The 24548-nt window shown below is 30.9% G+C and overlaps 4 protein-coding genes across 5 annotated transcripts; 2 read left to right on the plus strand and 2 right to left on the minus strand.

Annotated features, from left to right (window-relative positions):
* The first annotated feature begins 1564 nt into the window (after window positions 1-1564).
* Window positions 1565-7234, plus strand: LOC118440755 (uncharacterized). Its single transcript, XM_085657587.1, has 4 exons — window positions 1565-1697; window positions 1934-2098; window positions 2293-7053; window positions 7141-7234. Exons 2-4 carry the CDS (start codon window positions 1935-1937, stop codon window positions 7178-7180), a joined length of 4965 nt encoding a protein of 1654 aa, XP_085513713.1. The 5' UTR covers window positions 1565-1697; window position 1934; the 3' UTR covers window positions 7181-7234.
* Window positions 7235-12011: 4777 nt separating this feature from the next.
* Window positions 12012-17769, minus strand: LOC118440754 (uncharacterized). Of its 2 annotated transcripts, XM_035864240.2 has the most exons (6): window positions 17499-17769; window positions 17045-17320; window positions 16867-16966; window positions 13191-16756; window positions 12768-12929; window positions 12012-12706 (listed from the first exon to the last, which is right to left on the minus strand). In XM_035864240.2, exons 1-6 carry the CDS (start codon window positions 17535-17537, stop codon window positions 12482-12484), a joined length of 4368 nt encoding a protein of 1455 aa, XP_035720133.2. In that variant the 5' UTR covers window positions 17538-17769; the 3' UTR covers window positions 12012-12481. The 2 variants fall into 2 exon arrangements, with proteins under 2 accessions (XP_035720133.2, XP_035720134.2); XM_035864241.2 differs by lacking the exons at window positions 12012-12706; window positions 12768-12929 and having other exon boundaries at window positions 13191-13346; window positions 13508-16756.
* Window positions 17770-18951: 1182 nt separating this feature from the next.
* LOC118440758 (uncharacterized) lies at window positions 18952-22881 on the minus strand. The gene is made up of 2 exons (XM_035864248.2): window positions 22500-22881; window positions 18952-21516 (listed from the first exon to the last, which is right to left on the minus strand). Exons 1-2 carry the CDS (start codon window positions 22749-22751, stop codon window positions 19774-19776), a joined length of 1995 nt encoding a protein of 664 aa, XP_035720141.2. The 5' UTR covers window positions 22752-22881; the 3' UTR covers window positions 18952-19773.
* Window positions 22882-23117: 236 nt separating this feature from the next.
* Window positions 23118-24546, plus strand: LOC118440762 (pre-mRNA-splicing factor Syf2). The gene is made up of 3 exons (XM_035864271.2): window positions 23118-23648; window positions 23739-24175; window positions 24291-24546. The coding sequence occupies exons 1-3, from the start codon at window positions 23559-23561 to the stop codon at window positions 24454-24456; spliced, it is 693 nt and encodes a 230-aa protein (XP_035720164.1). The 5' UTR covers window positions 23118-23558; the 3' UTR covers window positions 24457-24546.
* Window positions 24547-24548: the final 2 nt, after the last annotated feature.

Below are 24548 nucleotides of genomic sequence, written 5' to 3' on the forward strand. Positions count from 1 at the left end.
TCCGAGAGAAAGAGAAAAAGAGAAAGAGAGAGAGAGAGAGAGAGAGAGAGAGAAATAAAAAGAGAAAGAGAGAGATAAAGAGAGAAAAATAAAAAGAGAGAGTAGAGAGAGAAAAATAAAAAGAGAGAGTAGAGAGAGAAAAATAAAAAGAGAGAGAAATAAAAAGAGAAAGAGAAAGAGAAAAACATCAAAATTTTCTAAAAATTTTTAGTCGACTAGCGTGCAAGTATGTATGGAAATATAAGATATAATATAATATAAAACAATGTAAATACACGATTTAATGTATTTATAATAATTCGTACGCAGTACACTCCTATTTTATATTTTAATGCGTGTTTTATATAAAAAGATAATAAATACGAATAAAAAAAGAAACAGACAATTTGAATCTACTTTATTTATCCATCCGTACTCCGTACAATTGTGCAATTAATAATTTGTCATTATAACAATGGCATAGATATAAAAATCGTCATTCATTTACTATTTCGCGTATAAGAATAATTAACACTTTTAACGCAGTTTCGCCATATTTGCGTAACATAAAAATATGTACGTACAAGTGTTTATATATAATTTATCTGTAAAAAACAAAATTATATAATAATATTACAATTACCTTTTATATTATTCTTCGAAATAATTTAAACAAAGTCTTGGCATTTTAGAACAGGTGGCATAAAAAGTTACAGTATTATTAAAATTTTTTTTAGTTTTACATCAATCTTTCTAGAGTTTGTTTACTTTTCTCGTAACAAATAATATATATTCGTCTTGTATATGTTTTATTTCAATACATATAATTATATCGATTAATTTAAAGATATAACAATTCTATAAATTAAAAATTTCCTAAATCTTGTGGATTTGTTTTTATTAATATTTGACTGTTAAACAATATGTAAATTCAATGAAACATTTGCAATTAACAAAACATACTAAAGTTGTACTAGACAATCAACATGTCAAAAGAAATAAAATGAAATATTATAATATCACAAATTAAAATATTAAAGAAATTGTAATATGATATTGATGTGGTAACATAATATTAAAGATATTACAAATATATCTAAATATATAAAAAAAATTTTACAAAATAGTGTAATAATCAACGTTTTTTAACGTAAAATAAAATAGAAACTGCCTTCTTTCTATCTCCCGCTGATAGTAATTAAAATCCTAATGTAAAACATTGAAAAGCAAGTAAAGAAAAGAAAAAAGTAACAATAATAATAATAATTCATGTTCAAATAAAAAGAAAAGAAAGAAGTTAAAATAAAAAGAAAAAAAGGGTATCGAAAGAATAGTTTGACGTAAAGACACCCACGTACAGAGAAATTTTACCGAGTTTGGAATATCGTCAGAGAGTAGATAACGGTTAGTAATTTTCTACCTGGTTAACCAATACCGTACGAGTTTCTCAATCTTTCCGTTCGTAACATTAGCCACCCTCGCAACTATTCGCACCCTGTTGCACGGGGTCCCATGTGGCCTGAGCTGATAAGCACGAAATTGTGTTTTCATTGAATTTACAGAGCGTATCTGCCTGTATAAAAGGAGCACCCTGGGGACTACCAGCATCAGCAGCTCTCCAGAGCTCAGAGGAAGAACATCTTCCGAGTTTCAATATCTTTTGCTTCGAAGAAAGAAGAACGAGAACTTTAGAAATCATCAAATTTCTAATCGTACAGGTAAATAAAAACTTCTTTTCTTTTCTCGAATATCGATCTTTTATTTTATTCTATTTCATTTTATAGTCTTCATATAGATATAAAATTTTATTAAAAAATTATTTAAAAAGAAATAAAGTAAAATTTGTCGTATATTTTGTTTTAAAATATTGTATGATTAGTGTTATGAATATGATATTCACCTATAAGTCTAGTATTCAAATATTTATAAGAAAATAACATTTTTTTGATCGTAGAATGAGGCGTACGAGGCACGTGGTCTTACCCGTGCGGTCCTGGCAATACATCGGTTTATTGCTAGTATCACTGGCATGCGTGACTTTCGGTTTGATAGCTAGGGACAGAGAAGGACAAGCAGGAAGCCTGACCGGTCCTGAACTCCTTCATCGTGCCCCTCATAAGTAAATTTTGTTTCATTACTATATTATATTTAAGATCGTTCGATAATTCATCTTTCATATTTTCATTTAATTTATATGTATTATATGATAAAAATATTTTTCATAAAGAAAAAGTTCTAAACAAAAAAAAACACAAATAAGAAGTTCTCTTATCTTTCTATACATTTAATTTCAAAATATCATCGATTTTTCAGTGTGGACGTTTGCCCAAATTTGAATCCTTTGACAACATCTTCGATCTGTCTTGGTCTTCCGGAAAAACAGTATCTCACCTTGAAAAATAATGAAGGAAAGGAAATCGGTTCCGATATCATTCGAGTTGAACGTAAAAAATCGACCGAATCGTGTATTAACAGAAATGCACTTTTGGAAAGAAGACACAGAACGTTGAGCGAACGACGAGTTTCAGAACGTTTTTCTTATCCAACAAACAGACCGTCACGTTCTTTGGAACGAGTCGATTCAAGGATCGAAAACGTTCGATTATCTTATCGCCATTCGCCAAATCCGGAAATGACTCGAGATATAACGGATCATATAAGACAATTATCAAGAAAGTTCTCTAATGATAAATTTAGATCCATGGAGCGTCGCGAACAAAATGGAATCAAACGAACAGACGGGCAAAGAACTCTTGATAATCATGAATTAAAAGAACGAAGAGAACGATTTGAAGTAGACACACGTAGAAAGTTCGATTCTCGAGGTATAGAAAAAAGAGAAATTAGGAACATTGACAAAACAATTGGAGATAATCGAAAAAATGTTCGAGAAAAAACTCAAGATAATAGATCGAATTCAGTAGAAAGACAAGTTTTCAGAAGCGAAAATATGGAAAGGCGTTTCATGAAAGAACAACGCAGTAACGATCGTAGAAATTCTCGAATCGACACTTCGGACCGTCAATCGAATATAGATGCAAAACGTAGAAATTCTCGAGTCGATACTTTAAATCGCGAACGTCGATTGGATGTAAGCGCAGAACGTAGAAATTCTCGACTTGATACTGTTAATAGCCAACGTGGATCAAGCTTAAGCGCAGAACGTAGAAATTCTCGACTTGATACTGTTAATAGCCAACGCGGATCAAGCTTAAGTGTAGAACGTAGAAATTCTCGACTTAATACTTTTAAACGCGAACGTCAATCAAATATAGATGCAGAACGTAGAAATTCTCGAGCCGATACTTTAAATCGCGAACGTCGATTGGATGTAAGGGCAGAACGTAGAAATTCTCGAGCCGATACTTTAAATCGCGAACGTCGATTGGATGTAAGGGCAGAACGTAGAAATTCTCGACTTAATACTATTAATAGCCAACGCGGATCAAGCTTAAGCACAGAACGTAGAAATTCTCGACTTGATACTTTTAAACGCGAACGTCAATCAAATATAGATGCAGAACGTAGAAATTCTCGACTTAATACTTTTAATCGCGAACGTCAATCAAATATAGATGCAGAACGTAGAAATTCTCGAGCCGATACTTTAAATCGCGAACATCGATTGGATGTAAGCGCAGAACGTAGAAATTCTCAACTTGATACTATTAATAGACAACATGGATCAAGCCTAAGCGTAGAACGCAGAAATTCTCCACTTAATACTTTCAAACGCGAACGTCAATCAAATATAGATGCAGAACGTAGAAATTCTCGAGCCGATACTTTAAATCGCGAACGTCGATTGGATGTAAGCGTAGAACGCAGAAATTCTCCACTTAATACTTTTAAACGTGAACGTCAATCAAATATAGATGCAGAACGTAGAAATTCTCGAGCCGATGCTTTAAATCGCGAACGTCGATTGGATGTAAGCGCAGAACGTAGAAATTCTCGACTTGATACTATTAATAGAGAACGTGGATCAAACCTAAGCGTAGAACGTAGAAATTCTCGACTTAATACTTTTAAACGCGAACGTCAATCAAATATAGATGCAGAACGTAGAAATTCTCGAGCCAATACTTTAAATCGCGAACGTCGATTGGATGTAAGTGCAGAACGTAGAAATTCTCAACTTGATACTGTTAATAGCCAACGCGGATCAAACCTAAGTGTAGAACGTAGAAATTCTCAACTTAATACTTTTAAACGCGAACGTCAATCAAATATAGATGCAGAACGTAGAAATTCTCGAGCCGATACTTTAAATCGCGAACGTCGATTGGATGTAAGCGCAGAACGTAGAAAATCTCGCCTTGATACTGTTAATAACCAACGTGGATCAAGCTTAAGTGTAGAACGTAGAAATTCTCGACTTAATACTTTTAATCGCGAACGTCAATCAAATATAGATGCAGAAGGTAGAAATTCACGAGCCGATACTTTAAATCGCGAACGTCGATTGGATGTAAGCGCAGAACGTAGAAAATCTCGCCTTGATACTGTTAATAACCAACGTGGATCAAGCTTAAGTGTAGAACGTAGAAATTCTCGACTTAATACTTTTAATCGCGAACGTCAATCAAATATAGATGCAGAACGTAGAAATTCGCGACTGAATACTATTATTCGCGAACGTCAATCAAATATAGATGCAGAACGTAGAAATTCTCGACTGAATACTATTAATAGCCAACGCGGATCAAGTTTAAGCGCAGAACGTAGAAATTCTCGACTTGATACTGTTAATAGCCAACGCGGATCAAGCCTAAGCGTAGAACGTAGAAATTCTCGACTTAATACTTTTAAACGCGAACGTCAATCAAATATAGATGCAGAACGTAGAAATTCTCGAGCCGATACTTTAAATCGCGAACGTCAATTGGATGTAAGGGCAGAACGTAGAAATTCTCGACTTGATACTGTTAATAGCCAACGCGGATCAAGCTTAAGCGCAGAACGTAGAAATTCTCGACTTGATACTGTTAATAGCCAACGTGGATCAAGCTTAAGCGTAGAACGTAGAAATTCTCGACTTGATACTTTTAATCGCGAACGTCAATCAAATATAGATGCAGAACGTAGAAATTCTCGAACCGATACTTTAAATCGCGAACGTCGATTGGATGTAAGAGCAGAACGTAGAAATTCTCGACTTGATACTGTTAATAACCAACGCGGATCAAATCTAAGCGTAGAACGTAGAAATTCCCAATTTAATACTTTTAATCGTGAACGTCGATTGAGCGAAGATGTAGAACGTAAAAATTCCCAACACGATACTTTTAACCGCGAACGTCAATCAAATGCAGGCGTAAAATATAGAAATAAACGACGTGATACTTCTAATCGTGAACGTCGATCGTCAAGTATGACTGACCTAACACGAACTCGAAATCGATACGATCGTGAATCAATTATTTCGAACTTTTTAAGAATAAGAAAATCTACCTCTCACGATAATACACCAGCCGATCGACATGATATCAGACGAAAAAATTCCCTCTCCGAAATTAGAAACATAAGATTTAATTCGTTGGAACGGCAGCAATCTGGTAACAGACTCGAGAATCAACGATCTGAACGAAGAATGATCGATCTCGAAAATCGGGAACTCCTCGATCGTCGCTCTCGTTCAGTCGATCGACAAAATACGAACACATTAGATCGTAATAACAGATACCTCGGTTTAGAACGTAGAATCTTAATTGATCGTGCATCCGAATATATAAATCGCCGTGATAATAGACGCGAACTTGTTAATCGTTTTCCACGATCTTCATTCTCTGTTAGGAATTCTCGAGGAAAAATTGTTCATACTAAACCCAACGGATCGTCCGAATCTATAGATAACTACGAACAACGCAATATTTTATTGAACCACCGAATTATGGAAATACAGAAACCAAATCGTCGTGAAATTAACACTCTGAGGCGTACGGTTCGATCTTCAAATATTGAATATCTTCGAAATTCTCCTCGTATCGCACGTTACTCTTCCGATCGATCCTTCTTAGATCATACCAATAGAATCGAACGTTTTTCGAATGAACGATCGAACGAAAAATTGACCGAACGTAGATCAACGCGAGGAGAAATCGTCGCTGAGATTTCATTTGCGGAACGAAGACAAACGCAATACGGACAACGTCGCATTGCAAGAACATTAACACCCGAAATTTCGAATCGTAGATCATTTATTGCACGAAAATACCATATTTCCAGGCAAAGAGAGAGTTTCCAGGCATTAAGTCGCTCGTTCGACAATATAAATCGATTGAATTCCAACGAAATACGCAAATCCGTTGAAAGTAAGCGCTTTAGAACAGATAACAATCGTAGATCATCTGTTTTATCGACCGATCGACAAGACACTCAACGACAACGAGAAAATCTTGCACGGACTTCCATTTTGCTTCGTACGAATCTTCAAGAACGAAGACGTTTAAATATGATGGTTCAAGAACGATATAATAGAAAAATCCAAAGAACGATTAGTGAGAGGCGTAAATCCACTGAATCTAGCTTGGCCGGTAAAGTAGAACGTTCTACGGAATTACAATCTCATGATCATCAAAGAAACGTTCGATTGAATTTGATAGTAACGCGACATAATGATTCACTTTACCGAGAAGTAAATGATGATTTCGATAAAGGTTTCAAATTGATTGAACGATCTCGAAGCAACGCTAATAGGAGATCTTCGTATCGAAGATTAGTCGACCTCAGACAATTTAATTCTCTTCGTGACAAAATCAGGACCTTTGAAATGTCTACTCGGGATCGAAATACACTTTTCGTTCCTATGATCGATCGTGATCGATTTGATTTAATAAGAGATGGAGAGAAGACAAGACGATTATTTGATACAAATCACCGAACTCAGAAAATCTCCTTAGAATTTAGAAATGACGAATACGGAAAGCAAACCGGAATGATAGCGAACTTGCTAAAAACGAACGTTCTTTTGAACTACGATTTGTCTTTCGAAATTATACGACAACCTTTTATAATCATCATTTGTATCTTATACGGATCATCGATGTCCAAAAATAATAAACTTTTTACTGAGTAAGTTATATTAGATAAGTACTATAAGTATATAAATGCTATTGATCGTGTTAATATACATTTAAATGTTTTTTCGTTATTTTACAGTAATCTGATGCAGCGTATTCCCAAATTTGCATTATGGTGAATAATTCCACGTCGATACTATGCTACTTTTAACATGCTACTTCTATGAACCTGCTCGTTGCTGTAATATATCTATATATTATTTATATGTTATCTATATATAATAGAATATATCTGCAAATACTCGTTTGTGCAGTTAATGTAGAACACAAAGAAATAACAAAATAATATATATATATATGTATGTATAAAGTATATTTTCTGTGCGAATAAATTGTTCAAACAAAAATAAAATGTATTTCATTGCTACAATCTATTCCTAAAAATCCCTTTATTTTACATATATTCATAAACTTACGCTAAAAAAAAAAAGTAAAAAATGTAGAGTTCAGCCAAACAGTCTCGAAACGAACGAAATCACTATAATATTTGATATACTAGTGCCACGTATGGCACTGGTAGCTTTACCACATTACGTCTAACAGTGTACTCTAATCTTCCGATAAAACAGTGATACAATTTTGTAAACAATAGCGATGCTAAAAGATAATAATTTCTTTTCGCAATTGACATAAATTTTGTAATTGAAGACATTATACAGGATGTCCCATTTATCTCGAAATATTTCGTAAGAGACTGAATCTAGTAAAAAAGTTTTTTACCCATATGTTTGGTATGAAAAAATAAATCATATGGTGCCAATTTTTTTATAAGTTAAATAATGAAGGAAATTTAAAAGTCAAATTCATCTTCTTAAATGGAACTACATTCTTTTGATAGTACCGTAGCGTTAATCGAAATAAATTCAACGACATACCATATGAAAATATTTATTATTGTAAAATATTATAAACGATAATAATGTTGTAAATAATCATAAACATTTATATGATAAAATATCTATACAATTATCAAATAAAATGTAATAACTACGTATTACTAATAAAAATAAAAATATTTGACCTGAAAATATATCCGTTGTATTTTGCATTAAATCTTACCATTCTTCTCTTCATCCGCAAATCTGTTCTTTTTATTATATTTCAAACACCGGATAAAATAAAAATTTTTATCATAAATTAAGTTTGCACGAAGATCGCATGATGCTGAAAGAGATAGCTCATAGAATAGTGCCAACTCCTGGTAAGTTATTCTTTCCTGTTCAAAATTCCAATTTCTGAAGAGCGAGAAAATTTTCCGTAAATCAAGTTTCACAAATTGTTCTTTTTTTTTAAATTTTCAAATTTTTTTTGATTGTTGAGATTGCAGCACTCACAATGTGTTGCATACATTTTTATTTATAACTCATATCGAATCATCTTTATATGGATTAATTTCCGTTTGGACGATTTGCAAATCCTCTATATGTATATCCTTGTTTTCATTTATAACACAGGTTTGTTCTGAGAGTTCTATCGTGCTTCTCTCTCTTTTCTTCTTTTTAGATAGTTTCTATGTCCTCTTGTGTATTTTTATTGCCATCGCTAGTTGCCAAATCTTATGAACATGTACAATTTATTTGATTACATTGAATATACTGGACAAGTGAAAAAGAAAATAATAAATTATTTTTATTTTTCATATTTGTTTAATTTATTTTAATTGCATTTAAAAATAAGAATTACAGACTTACTCTCCTTCCTTAATTCTTTGGTCATAAAATTCCCATATTGTAAAACTGTAAAACTTGAATATCAAGCTTCATCAATTTTCTTTTGGAGCTCGTCTCAAGTTATAATAATAGATTGAACTTTACTACTAGATAGTTTAAATTTTTTCGAAGAATAAGATATATTATTGTCTACGAACGTCCTAATGCGTGCATATGTTCCAAAATAGATTTCTTTGAAGTAAATGCTCGGTTGAGCGAGTGATAGGGGAGGTACAATAATAGAAAGGACAAAGAGTAGCCGATTTGGAGAGGCTTATAAGAAAAATATTATATCCGGACGGACAGAAAGACACACGCATATACAATAAAGAACATTCCGTTTATATGGACATAAAACCAAACTTCTTACGAAATAAACTTTTTTACTTAGATCGATAATTCGAAAAGCATAAAGGGAGATAAAAAATTCGGCTTTTTTTTACATCATGCAGCTTAACAGCCGGCAACCAACAATATAAGATTATACTTTTTAGTTGATCACAAATTTATAATATAATTTATAACATTTTATAATAATAAATGACCTCATATGGCATATCGTTGAATTCCACTCATCAAATGCCATCGAATTATGAAAAGAATGTTTAAAAAAAATTAATTTGGCTTTGTCCCTATCATTCGATTTGCTAAAAATAATTGGCACGATATGTTGTATCCTTTCATACCAAACGAATCTGTAAAAGAATTTTTTTGGGTAGGTTTAGTCTCTTATGAAATATTCCAATTTTTCGAGATAAACGGGACATCCAAAAATGGTGAATTAAGATTTATGTTTATTATAATATTTTTTTGTAATTTTCTATATATTTATATTGTTTATTTTTATGATTTATGTATTTAAATAGTGTTTTGTAACATACTTAATGCTATTCCCATATTATCACCCTCGCATTATCATCTCTGGACTTTTCTATTGCTATTATATAATCTCAATGTACAACCTCGCATGATTATTATTTTTATACTTTACATATTAAAGATTTTATAAGGAATAATTAAAACCAAAGGATGTGGAAATAACATATGGCTAATACATATGGACTGTTGTCTCGTAAATTGTTGGTTGTAAATATTAATGTCTGCTAATTAAAGATCCAATGGAATATTCATTCAATACTGATTAAACAAATAAAATTTTCTACATAAAGGAATATTCAATGTTTAAAGAAGTTTACCGTTCATCGAACGATATTTTACAAGCAGTACTCTAGCAAATTTAGAAATTTTATTATTAAGCTAACATAGAATGTGAAATATAATTAATATGAACATTATGATTATTAAATAACACGCTATTATTTTATCACATACTTTTTATCATGAGTAATGTGTTCGTTGAAATATTTGGGTTATGAAAATTGTTACAAATATCAAACAAATATTTCGAACGAACACTGATAAGTATGAAGACAATCACTAGAAAAGTATTTTATTATTTATCATTTATCATTCAGAAAACAATGATACGATATATATATATATATATATATATATATATATATATATATACGTATTGTAAATAAAAATAATAGGATCTACATAGATATAAATTTGATAAAGTTTATCCAAAATAAAACAATTAAAATCGCTTTGATCTATCCTAAAATTCTACAATATGTACGTTTTAGCCATAAATTAATAATTGTACAGGTCATGGATTATTATTTTTGATTTAATTACGTATATATAAAATTGTTTAATATAACGTATCCTATAAATGTACTCTATCAGACTCGAAACTACAATTTTGTGCTAAATCTTTCCATTATTTTATTTGTTCATATCAAATCACATTTGAAGAAAAGAAGATAATTTTCTCAACAGTCGTGTCTTCTTTTTTCTTTTTTTCTTCTTAAAAAAAAAAAAGATCATACCGGACATTTATTTTTTGTATATTTTTGGAATTCTCGTTACATTTCTATATCTAAAGAAATTTTGAGATACTGTTATCTAATCTAGATGTAGATCAGATATATTTTATAAAATAATGTTATACGCAACATGTGACATGATTTTCATTCTTTTCATCTCTCGAATATTTAAATATACAATTTTTCGTATTAAAAAAGTGATCTATATGAATTATAAATTAAAAAAGGAAAAAAAATAGGAAAAAAATACGATATATCCAACTATTTGAAAAAATTTTACGAAGAATAATTCAGAATGTATTAAGAATAATATTCGTCACATAGATCTATTGAAACTGGTTCAAGTAAATATGTACAAACTTGAAAAACCATTTAGTTTGTTCTACTATGAATTTTTAGTTTCAGCTATACGTATAATAATATAGTTGAATAACGTAGTAGTGAAACTTCCTGATATAGCACATTAATCATGAAATATATCAACAGGTTCTTCTTTTTAATAAAAACAAGCAGCGATTACACGAGACAGAAAATTGAAATTTTTTTCTTTCTTTTTATTATTCTTTTTTTTTTATACCATTCGTACACCGCATACTAGAAAAAGAATTCGACTCGTGTAATCGCTCCACTTAATTAGCTTAAGTTATACATTTAGATGAAAATTTGAATTTTCTAATTAGAATAAATAAAATATACATCTCTGATGAATTCTTCATTACGCTATCGAGGCCGGAATGCGTTAAATTGTGCGATTGTTTATATGTATGTGTGCTATATAAATATAACTACTTTGGCGAGATCATTTAAATTACAAATGCATAGAGTCTTTAGCAATGAATGAGTTCCATTCTAGTATGAATGATACAATCGCAAATATGAATTCGTTGATTATGAAAAATCGAGTATTAATAGAACTCGGATAAATATGACATAAATATAATTCCGAAGAAGATGACAATTATTTACAACAATATTCAAGAAAGGACATTATAAAAAACTAGATTCTACCTAACTCTGGAAGATAGACGTGTAAGTAAATCTCTATGTAGTGACGTAATTTATCACTTCGTCGAGTCAAAGTTAACAAAATAACGGACAATTAACATTTCACGTATACATATGTTTACAAATTTTGAATCCAAAAGATTGGAACACATTTAATGCTAATGTATAGCTACTATAAAGTAAATAAATTAATATTCTTGATTCTCTTATTAAAAATAAATTTGTAAATTTGTAAAAATCAAAGCTTTTAACTTATTATTATTTTGGCTAACTCGTTGCATATATATATATATGTTTGTGTGTGTATATATATATATATATATATATAGACACACATATATATATATATATATATATATATATATATATATATATATACACACATGTATAATGGCAAGCAGGCATAAGAGAGAAGACAAAGAGATTTAATAACGTATATAACTTCGTTGATAGCTATATAGTAACTACTATTTTATTAGTAGTTGTATCTTTGGCAGTGATGAAAAATCTCATTGATTTTCATAAGAAGTTTTTTTGATATTTGTATTCGCGGCGATAAAACTTCTGTAATAGTCTTAACATCAATTGATGCAATAGCGAGAAAAGAAAAATACACGGCTAAAGCTAATAGTAATTATATCATGGACGTTAGACTTTGGCCATGGCTTTTCCTCGACGTGATTCAAATAAAACGAATCATATCGGTCAACAAACTAAATAACCACCACATATTAGATTATGTGATGTTTACAATCATGTGACTAATAACAGTCTTATGGGCACTTTAAAAAGACACATTAAATGCGTGTCAGTGTTAATGAGAATTGGCAATTTCTTGTAACATTGCAAGAATATGATCAAGTTCTTGGCGAAAATAACAAAGCTGTCGATTTTTACCCTTTTCATTCTTACAGTCTTTACACTGCGTACGATTTCTAAGCAAATTACGTACCAAAGACTGTAAGGTCATTTCGCGACTTTCGTGCCTCTGCTGAAGAATTGTAATTTTGTCCTGTAGTAATTGTAACTGCTCAGTTCCCTATAACAAACAGAGTATCAACCGAAATGAGAAAGACCACTCACATCGGCTATTTACATACCGGCGTAGAAAGGTATTTAACTTTCTCATTTAGTGTTTTCACTTTATTTTCTAAATGTTCTCGTTCAGCCTTTAACACAACCACCTGCTCTTTGTAATCTCTTAATTTATCAATCTGTTCCTTCAGATGAGTAATTACAGCTACCTGTGTATTAACCTGTCCCTAAAAGTATTAAAATAATAGAGTTAATATCGAAATGTAGAATTTTAAAACATTAATACAGTGATAAAGTCACTAGTTAACAAAAAAGAAAAAGATAAGAAAAAGAATAAAAAATCAAATTATATAAATTAACTATAAACATTACTATAAGTCAGATTGATAAATTAATTTAATGTATAAATTATATTTGAAATGTAAAATATAATTATTGTGGAATAATGATTAAAAGCAAGAAAAAACGCTATACGCAAGCCCACAAACCTGTAATTTTACCACTTTAGAATCTCCAAATTTAACGCTATATTCCTTCACAAGAGTAGCCATTTCTCGTTCATGTTCTTCCTGTAGAAGATTCAAATCATGAAGTCTCTTGTTTTTCAGTGCCATGAAGTCCTTATTTATTTTGCTCAGTTCTTCCTTTAAAATTTCATTATCGTTCAATAATTTTTTTATCAAAGCATTGTCATTAGTTTCTGTATAATGCATTGGATCATATAATTTATGAGTAGACGCAGTTAATCGTGAACCCTGATCTGCTACATGTCCATTTTGATATATGTTTGAGTTCTGATCATTACCTTCTGTAGATCGTGAAACCAACAATTTTGCATTAGCTTTGTCAAGATCTGCACTTTTGAACATCCTACGATCATTTAAAAGTTTTTCGCGTTCTTTCTGTAATCGTCTGTTAGTTTTTTGTAATTCTTGATATTCTTTTGTAAGTTTAGAAACTGCCCTATCTTTATTTGAAAGTTCCAATTTAAGCCCACGTATTGTTGCAATAAGATGAGCATCTTCTTTTGGATTTTGTGATTTTGGACCAACTTTTACAATTCTTTGATCCTTTCTTTCCTCTTTATCAATTGATAAAGATCTTTCATCTTTTTTATACGTTTCTACTCCTTTACTTTCATTAGTTTTAACAGTTGTTTGTGTAAACATATCATTATATATCTTTTGATTTGCAACAGTTGCTTCTAGTAGTTTACCTTCTAATTCTGTTATCTGCGATATATACTTTTCTTTCATATCAGAAAACTTTTGTTGCAAGTCGAACAACTTTTGCTGTGAGATATCTTCTTTGGTTTCTATTTCTTTTTCAAGAACGGCTATTCTTTCTTCAAGAAGTTTTACTTTTTCAGTACCAATTTTGTCTTGTTCCGAATTAGCAGTTAATATTAAAGCAGATACCGAATCTGGATTTTTTCTTTTAAGAATACGTTCCATTTCACGTACCTGTCTGGTTAAATCCATAATTTTTTTGTTATCAAGTATTACTTGATCCTTCAATTTTTGTGTAAGTTGCTTCTCACGTTCAACATGATTTTTAGCAGTCTGTAATTTTTCTTGAAGATTACCTTCCTTAATTCTAAATTCTAAAAGCTCCCTCTCTAAAGGTAGAACTTTTTGTTGAAGTTTTTCAAATTCTGATTTTGTTGTGCGTAATTGATCGTTTTTAGAACTTAACTTTATATTCAGTTCTTCCATTTGTTTTTTCAAGTCGACCTCTACTTTAGTCATTGCCTGTAACCTATCTGTAATAAAGTCATTCTTTGCTCTAAATTGTTCTTTGAACATTTCCAATTCATCATTAAGTAAACCATTTTGTTGTATTAAATCATCATTCTTCAAAGTACAATCAGCATTTTTCTCTTTAAGCTCAGAAACTTCTAAATTTAATTTTAATGCTTCTTCCTCTAAATCTTTAATACGATCTATTAAACGTTGCATTTCGTTTGTTTCTAATGTAGTAGATTTCTGCTTTTGCTGCAACTTTTTTATTTCTTCCTGCATACGTTTTGTATCTTGTATCAATTTTTTATTCTCAGCTTCATACGTACGAATTACATTTTCTAGCTTTTCTATCTCTTGTTCCAAAACGATAATTTTAGCATCTGACTTTGAATGAACATTTCCATGTTTTTCATTTAAAGATAGCTCATCTATTTTTGCTTTCAAAATTATATTTTCCTTTCTTAATGCAAAGAGCTCTTCCTCAAAAGACATACGCATATTATCTATTTGACTTTTATATAATTTTACTTCAGATTCCAATTGCTGTTTTAATAAAATATTTTTATGTTTTTCTTCACGACATGACGCTTCCCAATCTTTTTTTATTACGTTCTGTTTCGTATCACCACCAGCCATTGGATTTTCCGGTGAAGATCTAAATTGAGAAGATCTACATGGTAAACTTAATGTAGAACCAGCTTTTTCTATATCACCCTTTGACTGTGAGAGCATTTTACTTTTAGGTAAAAACTTTGAAACAGGCTTGGATTGTATTTTTGATTTCAATATAGGAGATTTCTTAGTTATTAATGGATTCGCTTTTCTTGTAATATCTGCAGATTTTGGAACTTTTATATTTTCTTGAGAGTTCTTTAATTGTGGTTTACAGATCTGATCATAACTTTTAGATTTACAGAATCTAATTTCTTTCTTCTGATTCTTATTATCTGGCGCAATACGACTAGTTTTAGGCAAATCCGATACACGTTTCCGCCAATCACGTAGGTAAGAATCTTTACTATTAACTCGAGAAGTTTTTTCCGAACTGGCTGTATTAGTTTTAACTTTTGTGTTACTTTCCTTTATAATGGATTCCTTATTACTTTCTACAGTTACTTTATTATCTTTTTGTATATTTTCATTAGATTTTTCAGCAATGAGCTTAGGAATAGCATCTGCAAACAACTCTAACCTAGGAGTAAGACCCACAGTATACAATTCATTTTTGGAATTGACAACCTTTTTATTGTCATCGTTCGTATCAGTAACTTTGGGAGAAATCTGATCTGACTTATGTAATACAAACTGATCATGCGTTCGTTTAATAGAATAAGAAGCATCAATTATTTTTCTATCGTCTAACTGACGAACTTCTTTGGATTTCCTTAATTCTATTTCACCCGTTTTGTGCTCTATTCCTGTAGTATGAGTATGAGGTAGTTCCTTCTCCAGTATTTCAGAAATTTCCTTCTCCGGAAATTCTGGACTCTTATCAATAATTGATTGTCCCTCCACAGTAGAAATACCATCTTTTTTTGTTGATTTTAAAAAAAGATCATATATTGGCATAGTTTCTTTTAATTCTTGTTCCTTTTTATCACTTTGACCTTGTAACAATTTTAAAAAATGTGAAAAATCTTCTTGTCCAAAGCTAGAACTACCCGACATGCCACCTTCTAACCTTTCTTTAGATCTTTTCAGAAGGTTTTCAAAAAAATCTTTATCAACATCTGTTATTTCTTTTTGCAAACTATCTTTACTTTCACTCATTTTTTTAATACTTTTTAATTCTTCTGATCTTGAATGTCTTTCAATTGGATCATCTAAATCAGAACTACTAGATATCTCTACTTTCTGCTCCTCAAACTTTTTTCTTTGAAATTCTAATGTCTTAGGAGGTCGCAAAATATTGATATTCTCATAAACCATTTCAATTCCAGGACTAGTTTCTCTTTTTTTTTCATATTTCGGACTTTTCTTAATCTTCTCTGATTCCTTATGTACTTCTTCTTTTATCAACTGAAAAATATCTTCCTCTAATTTTCTAACTCTATTTAAATCTTCCTGATTATCTTGATCATTATCAGAAACTAAAGTTTCAGACTTTGATATGCTCTTTGATAAATTACTAGTATTTTTGAGTACAAGTTTTTCAGCCTCTTCTAGCAATTCTTCTACAGACTTTTCTTCTTCTGTATGGTGTTTACTTGAACTTCCAGATTTTGCATTGTCTGCAGCAGAATTTGGACTTAAAGCACCAGCAATTCTGCTCATTTCTTCTAGAATGCTACCTATGTCTTCATCGGTGGCATCTATATAAAAAAAAAATATTAAAAAAAGTTCAAATAAAATCTCAAGATGTTTAAAAAAAAAATATATATATATAATGAAAGATATTATAATCTCATAATATAATACGTACTTTCAAAATCTGATTGATATTTGTCAAAAGCTACAGAAGCAAGTATATCACATAATGTATCATCCTTATCTTTAATCTCTCCTTCGCTTTTATGCATAATCTAAGCATAAAAATAAAGAATTAAAAAACCCTTGCATATATTTGAATTAAAAACAAATCAAATATCATTGTTCCTCACTTTGCACATTTTCTCTTTCTCAAGAAATTCCTTCATAGAAGAGCTAATGTCTGGTGAAGGTGTAGGTGTTTTCTTCGTCTTCATTTCTATTGCTTTAGCATTTGTGATTTCAAGACGTGTATCTGGCCTTTTTAACCACCATTTTTCTTCAAGATTTATTTCATTGTCAGGTGGAGGTTCAGGTTCTTTTACCAATTTAGGCTTTTCTTTTATATGTATCGAGTTTTCACCTACGCTCAAACTTATCGAAGATCCCAAAGAATCGTCTTCGGTAAACTGTAGAATGGTTTAAATAAAAAAAAAAAAAAGAAAATAATCTTTTTAATTAAACGTTATAAAAAATATGATAATGTAAAAAAAATAAATAATTTACTTAAAACAAATTATTTCGAAGTTCATGAAAAAATTTCAAGGTTATAATTTTAGTATACTAGAAAATAATAAAATAACTTACGTCCTCTACAGAGGGAGATTCTTTTGGCTGTGAAAACATCACAACTTTTTGCACAATCGAAAATTAAATTATAATACAATAAACGATCATGTTTTTGAGTGAATTAACATCTGCGTCGCTTTGTTTGTTTGATATTTATAATTGTGCGCAACAGCACAGCGACCTCTACTCGGTACTATAAAATTGTTTTTTATTATCCTATCCATATTTTTTACTATAAGATAACAAATACTATCAAATGTATTTATCCTAAATAAGAATTATTTAAAAAAAAAAAAAAAACCATTCAATTTGAAATGTCCATTGCGCGCACGCGTCCGCGAATGAAATGAAATAAAAAGAATATTCTTTTTAACAAACAAAAATCGTACCATATTACAAAAAAGAAAAAGAAAAGTTGTATATATATATATATATATATGTATATTATATATATATATATGTGTATATGTATATGTATATATATAATAGGGAAATAATATCATTTATTGAACAATAGGATAAATGACAAAATATTAACTATCAATTTATGATCAACCCTTGATCGTTGATTGTCTTACGATTAAATATCAAAAAATAACAGATCGTGATCTAATGAGTATCAGCGTTAAAAACAATCATTGATAAGAACGATTACTTTTTTCCTTTCTGTTTTTTTTTTGTTTTACCATAATGTTGAATAAAACAATAATTTGTTTATTTATCCATATTCGTTCGATAAGATCTTCATACATTTTTTCTTTTCTTTCTTTTCTTTTTTTTTTTTTAAATTCTTCAAGTCCTAAGCACATTTTCAGGTTAGTCCCAACAATGATCAAAAATCTATAAGTACGTTACGAATGTTTATTATTTTTCTTAGGTAATCGAAGTAAAAATTTCCCTTCTTTTTTTTTCTTCAAATTTCAATTGCTATACAAAAACGAATCTTCCAATCAACATAGAAGTACCTAACGAAATAATTAAAAAAAAAAAAGAAAAAAAACGAAGTTATTAAAATATCTTGTAAAAAATTATATCTCTCTTTCTCTCTCAATCGTAAATTAATAAACAAGGCACTCTAAGTATTTAATCTTTTAAAATGTCATACTCTTATATCACTATTCAAATATGCAAATGAAGAAATTATTTTTCTATTCCATTGATTAATATAATATTTAATGTGCATTACATTTATGATCGAATAATTCGCACACGCAATTTGATTACTTCTTTTATAAATTCGATTTGAAATAGAAAATCTATTTTCTTTTCTTTTTTGTTTTTTTTTGCAATAATATACATAATCTCGCTTTTTAAAATTTTTCGTTTATTGTTTATACCAATTACCAATTACCAGACACACACACACATACAGGTAGCATAACTATATATATATATATATATATATATATATATATATATATATATCACAAAAATCACAAAAATTAATCATATAATCTATTTTATATCTTTTCTTTATCATAAAATATTTATATACATATATATTTTTTTTCAATTACAAAGGCGATATGTGAATCTCTTATTTATATTCTTAAGCGTATTGCATTACATTTGTATCACGTCCGTATACTCTACGGATAAACAAGTAACAAGTAACAAGTATGTATGTATGTATATATGTATGTATGTTGCATGTATATATGTTGTATGTATGTATGTGCGTGTTTGTATATTTTCCTGCACGAAGAAATAATAGTGGTAGTAATTAGTAAATGATCTGCATCTTTAAACAAAAAAGAAAAAAAAATAAATAAAAAAAAAATATATGTACGTATGGTCCGTTTTTATCGTTCATTATCTAAGATACGACTTATTAATCAGAAGAAAAATAGAAAAAAGGAAGAAAAAAAAAATATATATATATAAAGGTACTATCTTTAAAATCAACTTTACAATTGCTTTGGCCTTACGCATTTATCATAATCTATTGATGAATATATCTCTTTTTAACACACGATATGTCAATATTAATCTCCGTATATACAAACTCTTAGATAGTTTAATAAAAATGTTAACGCGCACGCGTACGCGCATGCACGCACGTGCGCGCTCGATCGAGTTGTGTGGTATACGTGTACAACATATGGGTAATGAGAAATACGTTAACCTTTGTGCTATATCATAATACAAAATAAAAAGAAAAAGAAAGAAAAATTGAATGAACGGAAGAGATCATCGTACCTAGTAAAAAGAAGAGAAAAGAAAAAATAATGGGAAATAAAAAAAGGAAAAACAAAAAGAGAGAGAGAGAGAGAGAAAGAGAGAGAGAAAGAGATCAACCGTAACAAGTATGCAACTTGTAAAGTTCTTTGTTTGCGAAGCTTATATTACATCGTTCGCAATAATGTTTCAAGTTAACAGATGAAGGAACATTTGTACTAGAAAAAGAAGTATCATCGATATTTGAAAGATCTTTCTTAATTTTTAGACTATTTCGGGAGTTGACTTGTTTCGCATTATGTCTCGTTGTCTCTGGTAATATATCGACATCGGCGAATTTCTTGATTTTACCACTTCTAAGATAAAAATTGTGACTCCTTAAATACTTTAACGATTGGCTCACCATAGGTAAACTCTTCTTACATTTCGCGACTATTTTATTAGATTTGCTTAATACCTTTGGCAAGGATTCTAATTTATTAGACAAATGCAAACTATCCCTGGATTCTCGTAAATGACTCGTTGTAGGTATAAATTTCGATTCGGTCGTTTTCGGAACAATTTTTTGGGATATATCGTCGATATTAAGGGATGAATTTTTAACCGATTTACGCGTTTTATTCTTCTCGGAATTATCAACAATCATATTCTCGAGATCGTCGATGATTTCTTCCTTTATCTTCACCTTAACGTTCTTTTCCATGAATTTTGTCTTTTGTTTCGTCTTCTCGTTCGCTAATCTCCACTCGCGTGTAACGTTTTCAAGTTTTTGCTTTTTACCATTGACAAGATTAATATTGTGCGATAACGGCCGATACAAATTATCAAAAGTTTTTCTTTTTCTTTCGTTATAATTGATCGTTCCTTTACGCGGTCTCAACGCACGGCCTTCGAAATTTGTTATCTTCTTCATCTCTTCTTCTTCTTCTTCTTCATCTTCCTCTTCCTCCTCCTCTTCCTTCTCTTTCTTCTCCTCTTTTTCGCCCTGCTCTTTCGTATCCTCATTCTCTTCCTCATTCACCACTTCTATCTCCTCCTCCTTCTCGATTTTTATCGTTGGTGTAATACTCGTTGTTGCCTCAGCCAAGGACGACATCGTCCTACGAATATCGTCGCTTGACTTTGCACCGTTATGCACTTTAAAGGTACTGTGTAATTTCTTCCTCGTTTCTACATAATTAACGGAAATTTTTCTAGGTCGTAAAATGCAGGTCAAGGGATTCTTTAATACCTCGCCTTTTATGCGACGATTTCTATAGATTTTATCGTTATCCCGAGATATATTCGTGCCGATCATTTCGTTCTTTCGTTCAGATAAATTATTTATAGAAATTCTTTTGGAATAAGGACTAGGTAAAATATCATTTCTAATGATTTCCAATGAATCATCAGGAACAGTTCTAGTTTCCACGTTTGTTTCATCATTTGTAGATTTCTTTGTAGCGCAAGATTTTTTATATTCGTTCGATATCGACCGTTCCCTTTGATTTTTTTTATCGCACCAACATTGACAATAAGTTTTATATGACATCTTTTCGCGAATTCCACATGTCCTTGATGATCTATTCATGGGAAATGTTCTGGATTTCATGGAATCTATATAATTGACATTCTTAACGATCGGATCCAAATCATACATTTCGTAGTCGATCGGTTCGACCTTGATCTTGACATTTTTTATTTGAACCATAGGTATACCGATCCTCTCCTTCGATTCTTCTTTTTTCTTCATCCAGGACAATTGACTTTTTAAATGTGCGTCCGTTTTTAAGCAATTCAAATAAAATTTGTAAAATTCTTCGAGCTTGAAGCTACACAAATGACACATCAACTTCGGTAATAAATCCATTTCATGCACCTGAAACCATCAAATTCTTTTCTAAACGATCAATTTAGAAATATTACAGTTTAATAAAAAAATTTAATGTTCAATATTAATTAAAAATTTTTCTATCGATATTTCGAAAATTTCGTTTGAACATGCTTCGATAATATTCGACGATATTTAAAATAACAATAAAATTGTAGAAAAGTTTAAAAAATTAGAAAAATATTTTTTTATCCTCATAATATCCCTAAACTTTTATATCCTCATAATATCCCTAAAACTAATCAAACATGGCTCCTAGAAAGAAAGGAAAAAAAAGCAAAGAAAAAAAAAAAAGAAAACATGATATACCCACGTATATTTAATATCTTTGGCGAGGAATAAGAAAAAAAAATCAATATACGTTGGGCATAATTTATCGATTAAAATTACGCAATATCATTGACTATTTGGTCTTTGTGTTTATAAGCAATTTTGCAGACGTGACGTTACGATAACCTAACTTTTTGGCGGCCTACCCTTAAAGAGCCAAGCGCGCCTATTTTCTAACTCGAGTGTATATGGAGTTCCTATAGAACAGTTTAACAATGCGCATCGATCGAATATATCGAGTCGCCGTTTCATCCTCAATCAAATTTTCATCGTATTAGGATCAACGAGAGGACGCGTCCGTCTACCGTGTGCCGTAAATTCGAGTAAGTAGCCTAGTTGGAATATGAAAGCGTGGAGAGGTGCGAGGAGAAACGTAGAAGGAAGGAGAAAGAAAAGAGAAGGAGAGAAGAAAGCGGAGAAGATCGACAGGGAATAAAAGAAAGAGAAAAAGAGAGAGAGATAGAGAGAGCGATAGAGATAGAGAGAGAGAGAGAAAGAAAGAGAGAGGGATACGGAAGATAGGGATATATCGCAAAAGGACCATAATAATAGCCACATTTATGCCCGCCAAAGAATAAGAAGTTTCTAAGTTATATGGGTGAGAGTATAACAGCATCGGCTGCGAGAAAAACGGCACGTACCATGATCGGTAGAACGGCGTTGATCTTTCTGATGTGGTTCTTCTTCTTGTCGAAGATATTTATGGAGATACCGGACTTGTTGCCGCATAGGCGGCACGCGTGGCTCGCCTCGAGGGTCTCCATAAAGCCCGATCGATCGTGCGTCGTGACGAAGGAGCACGAAGAAGAACGATCCTCGGTGGCTCTCTCACTCGCGGACGTTGCGAGCTCGTGGGTACTCGTGGGTCGCTCCCTCGCGCCACGATCTCGCATATGACTCGGCTTAATTCGGTTTAATTCGGTTATCCTCGCCTTCGCTCGGTATTTTTCGACATGACTTCCCGAGTGCGCGCTCTAGACTCACCACCCAATAACGGCACTACCAACGGAACACTAAGCTTTTAGAATCTATTTTCTACTACCCTACGTCGTACACGGTTTACAATAACAATCTTTCACAATTTACGATTCTGAACATTATTTTACCATACGTATGTACGCATGTATTCCAGTCAATCGGTGAATTGACCATAAGCACTTTACGGAAAATATTCTAATCATGATTAGTTCTATCAACGATCGCGCAATCGCACTTTTGTCCTGCTTTGCCGCCACTCGAAAGAAGGGATCGAGCTGAAGTAGGTTGCATGTGAAAATAGAATTGATAGATCTCTTACCATATTTAACATCGATGTGCCTTCCTACTCTCTTTTTTATTGTTAATCAAATACCATTAATTCGATGGTGGTTTGAGTATTTATTACTTTTTCTTTTTTTCATTTTCTACGGAGTCATATCGAAATATTATACATTAGAATTTTAAATAAAACACTAGTAATTTGCAATAAAATAAAAAAAACGTTAAAGAATGTTTGATTGTTTGTACTAATATAAACGCGATACAAACTAATATAAACTTTTACTTTGAACGTATCGACTCTCATGTAAGATATATCGAATGCAATCGATAATTATCGAAGTACTACGGTGTATGACGCATCGCTAGTGTCGAGCAACTTTTGTTTGTAAAGTAGTGACAATTAATATTTTATTTATCGATTAATACAAAATTCTTCTATAATGGAAACAAATGTAGAATCGCAAGAAAAGTCTTTAAAAGATAAACAAGTAGAATGGAAAAAACGTTTACGGGAGCTTCACACGAAAAGGGTAAATAGTTTGCACTTGAATGTATATTAACCTCAATTGTATTATTATTGTATTATTGCTATTGTACTATGTAGTGTTTTAACTCTGTAGAATGAAGCAAGACAAGAGAATCACAAAGAAGTCGTTGAAGAGGATAAGAGAAATAAACTTCCAGCAAATTGGGAATCAAGAAAAAGACAAGCCGAATGGATAATACAAGATGAAGCGGCTAGGAAAATTGCAGAAGAAAAGGGAGAAGATTATGAAAGAATTAAATTACTTCACATAGATGCTACGGAAGCAGAGCGCATAGCAAGAAAAAAGAAAAATAAGAAAAATCCGGATCCAGGCTTTTCAGATTATGAACAAGCTGCTGTTCGTCAATATAATAGATTAGTTAAAAATATTAAACCAAATATGGAATCATATGAAGAACTCAAAGAAAAACTTGGACCTGCATTTTATGGGGATAAAAATACAATTTTGCATGGCCTTCATGAAGATAAGAAAGAAGCAATTGATAAAATGGTTGACAATTTGGAAAAACAGTAAGAAAATTTTCATTTTTATAGTATAAATTAATAAATTCATATTTTTTACTTCGGTAGTATAAATTCTTATTAAAAATATACTAATAAATTATATTTACTGTGATTTTTATAGGATTGCTAAACGAGAGAGGTATAGTAGAAGAAGAATGCATAATGACGATGCAGATATTGATTATATTAATGAACGAAATGCTAAATTCAATGAAAAATTAGAAAGATTTTATGGTGAATATACTCGTGAGACCAAACTCAATTTAGAACGTGGTACAGCTATTTAACTTCTTTTTTTTAATGTATATAACTAATACTTTGTGTTATCTATTTATCAAAAAAAAATAATTATAGATAAAAGATATATTGTTTAAATATA

Source organism: Vespa mandarinia, chromosome 6 (genome assembly GCF_050613455.1).
Source record: "Vespa mandarinia isolate Hongniang chromosome 6, ASM5061345v1, whole genome shotgun sequence".
NCBI classification, from domain to species: Eukaryota; Metazoa; Arthropoda; class Insecta; order Hymenoptera; family Vespidae; genus Vespa; species Vespa mandarinia.

Bases quoted from the DNA above. Each gene is read 5' to 3' on its own strand.
- LOC118440754 (XM_035864240.2), bottom strand. From the start codon at position 17,537: ATGTTTTCACAGCCAAAAGAATCTCCCTCTGTAGAGGAC. The intron at 16,757-16,866 runs GTACGTATTATA...TTTTTTATATAG, and splicing joins ATATCAATCAGATTTTGAAA to ATGCCACCGATGAAGACATA. The intron at 12,930-13,190 runs GTTTGTGGGCTT...TAATACTTTTAG, and splicing joins CTAAAGTGGTAAAATTACAG to GGACAGGTTAATACACAGGT.
- LOC118440762 (XM_035864271.2), top strand. From the start codon at position 23,559: ATGGAAACAAATGTAGAATCGCAAGAAAAGTCTTTAAAAGATAAACAA. The intron at 23,649-23,738 runs GTAAATAGTTTG...TTAACTCTGTAG, and splicing joins GGGAGCTTCACACGAAAAGG to AATGAAGCAAGACAAGAGAA. The intron at 24,176-24,290 runs GTAAGAAAATTT...TGATTTTTATAG, and splicing joins GTTGACAATTTGGAAAAACA to GATTGCTAAACGAGAGAGGT.
- LOC118440755 (XM_085657587.1), top strand. From the start codon at position 1,935: ATGAGGCGTACGAGGCACGTGGTCTTACCCGTGCGGTCCTGGCAATAC. The intron at 2,099-2,292 runs GTAAATTTTGTT...TCGATTTTTCAG, and splicing joins CTTCATCGTGCCCCTCATAA to TGTGGACGTTTGCCCAAATT. The intron at 7,054-7,140 runs GTAAGTTATATT...GTTATTTTACAG, and splicing joins AATAATAAACTTTTTACTGA to TAATCTGATGCAGCGTATTC.
- LOC118440758 (XM_035864248.2), bottom strand. From the start codon at position 22,751: ATGCGAGATCGTGGCGCGAGGGAGCGACCCACGAGTACCCACGAGCTC. The intron at 21,517-22,499 runs GTACGTGCCGTT...TGATGGTTTCAG, and splicing joins ACGCCGTTCTACCGATCATG to GTGCATGAAATGGATTTATT.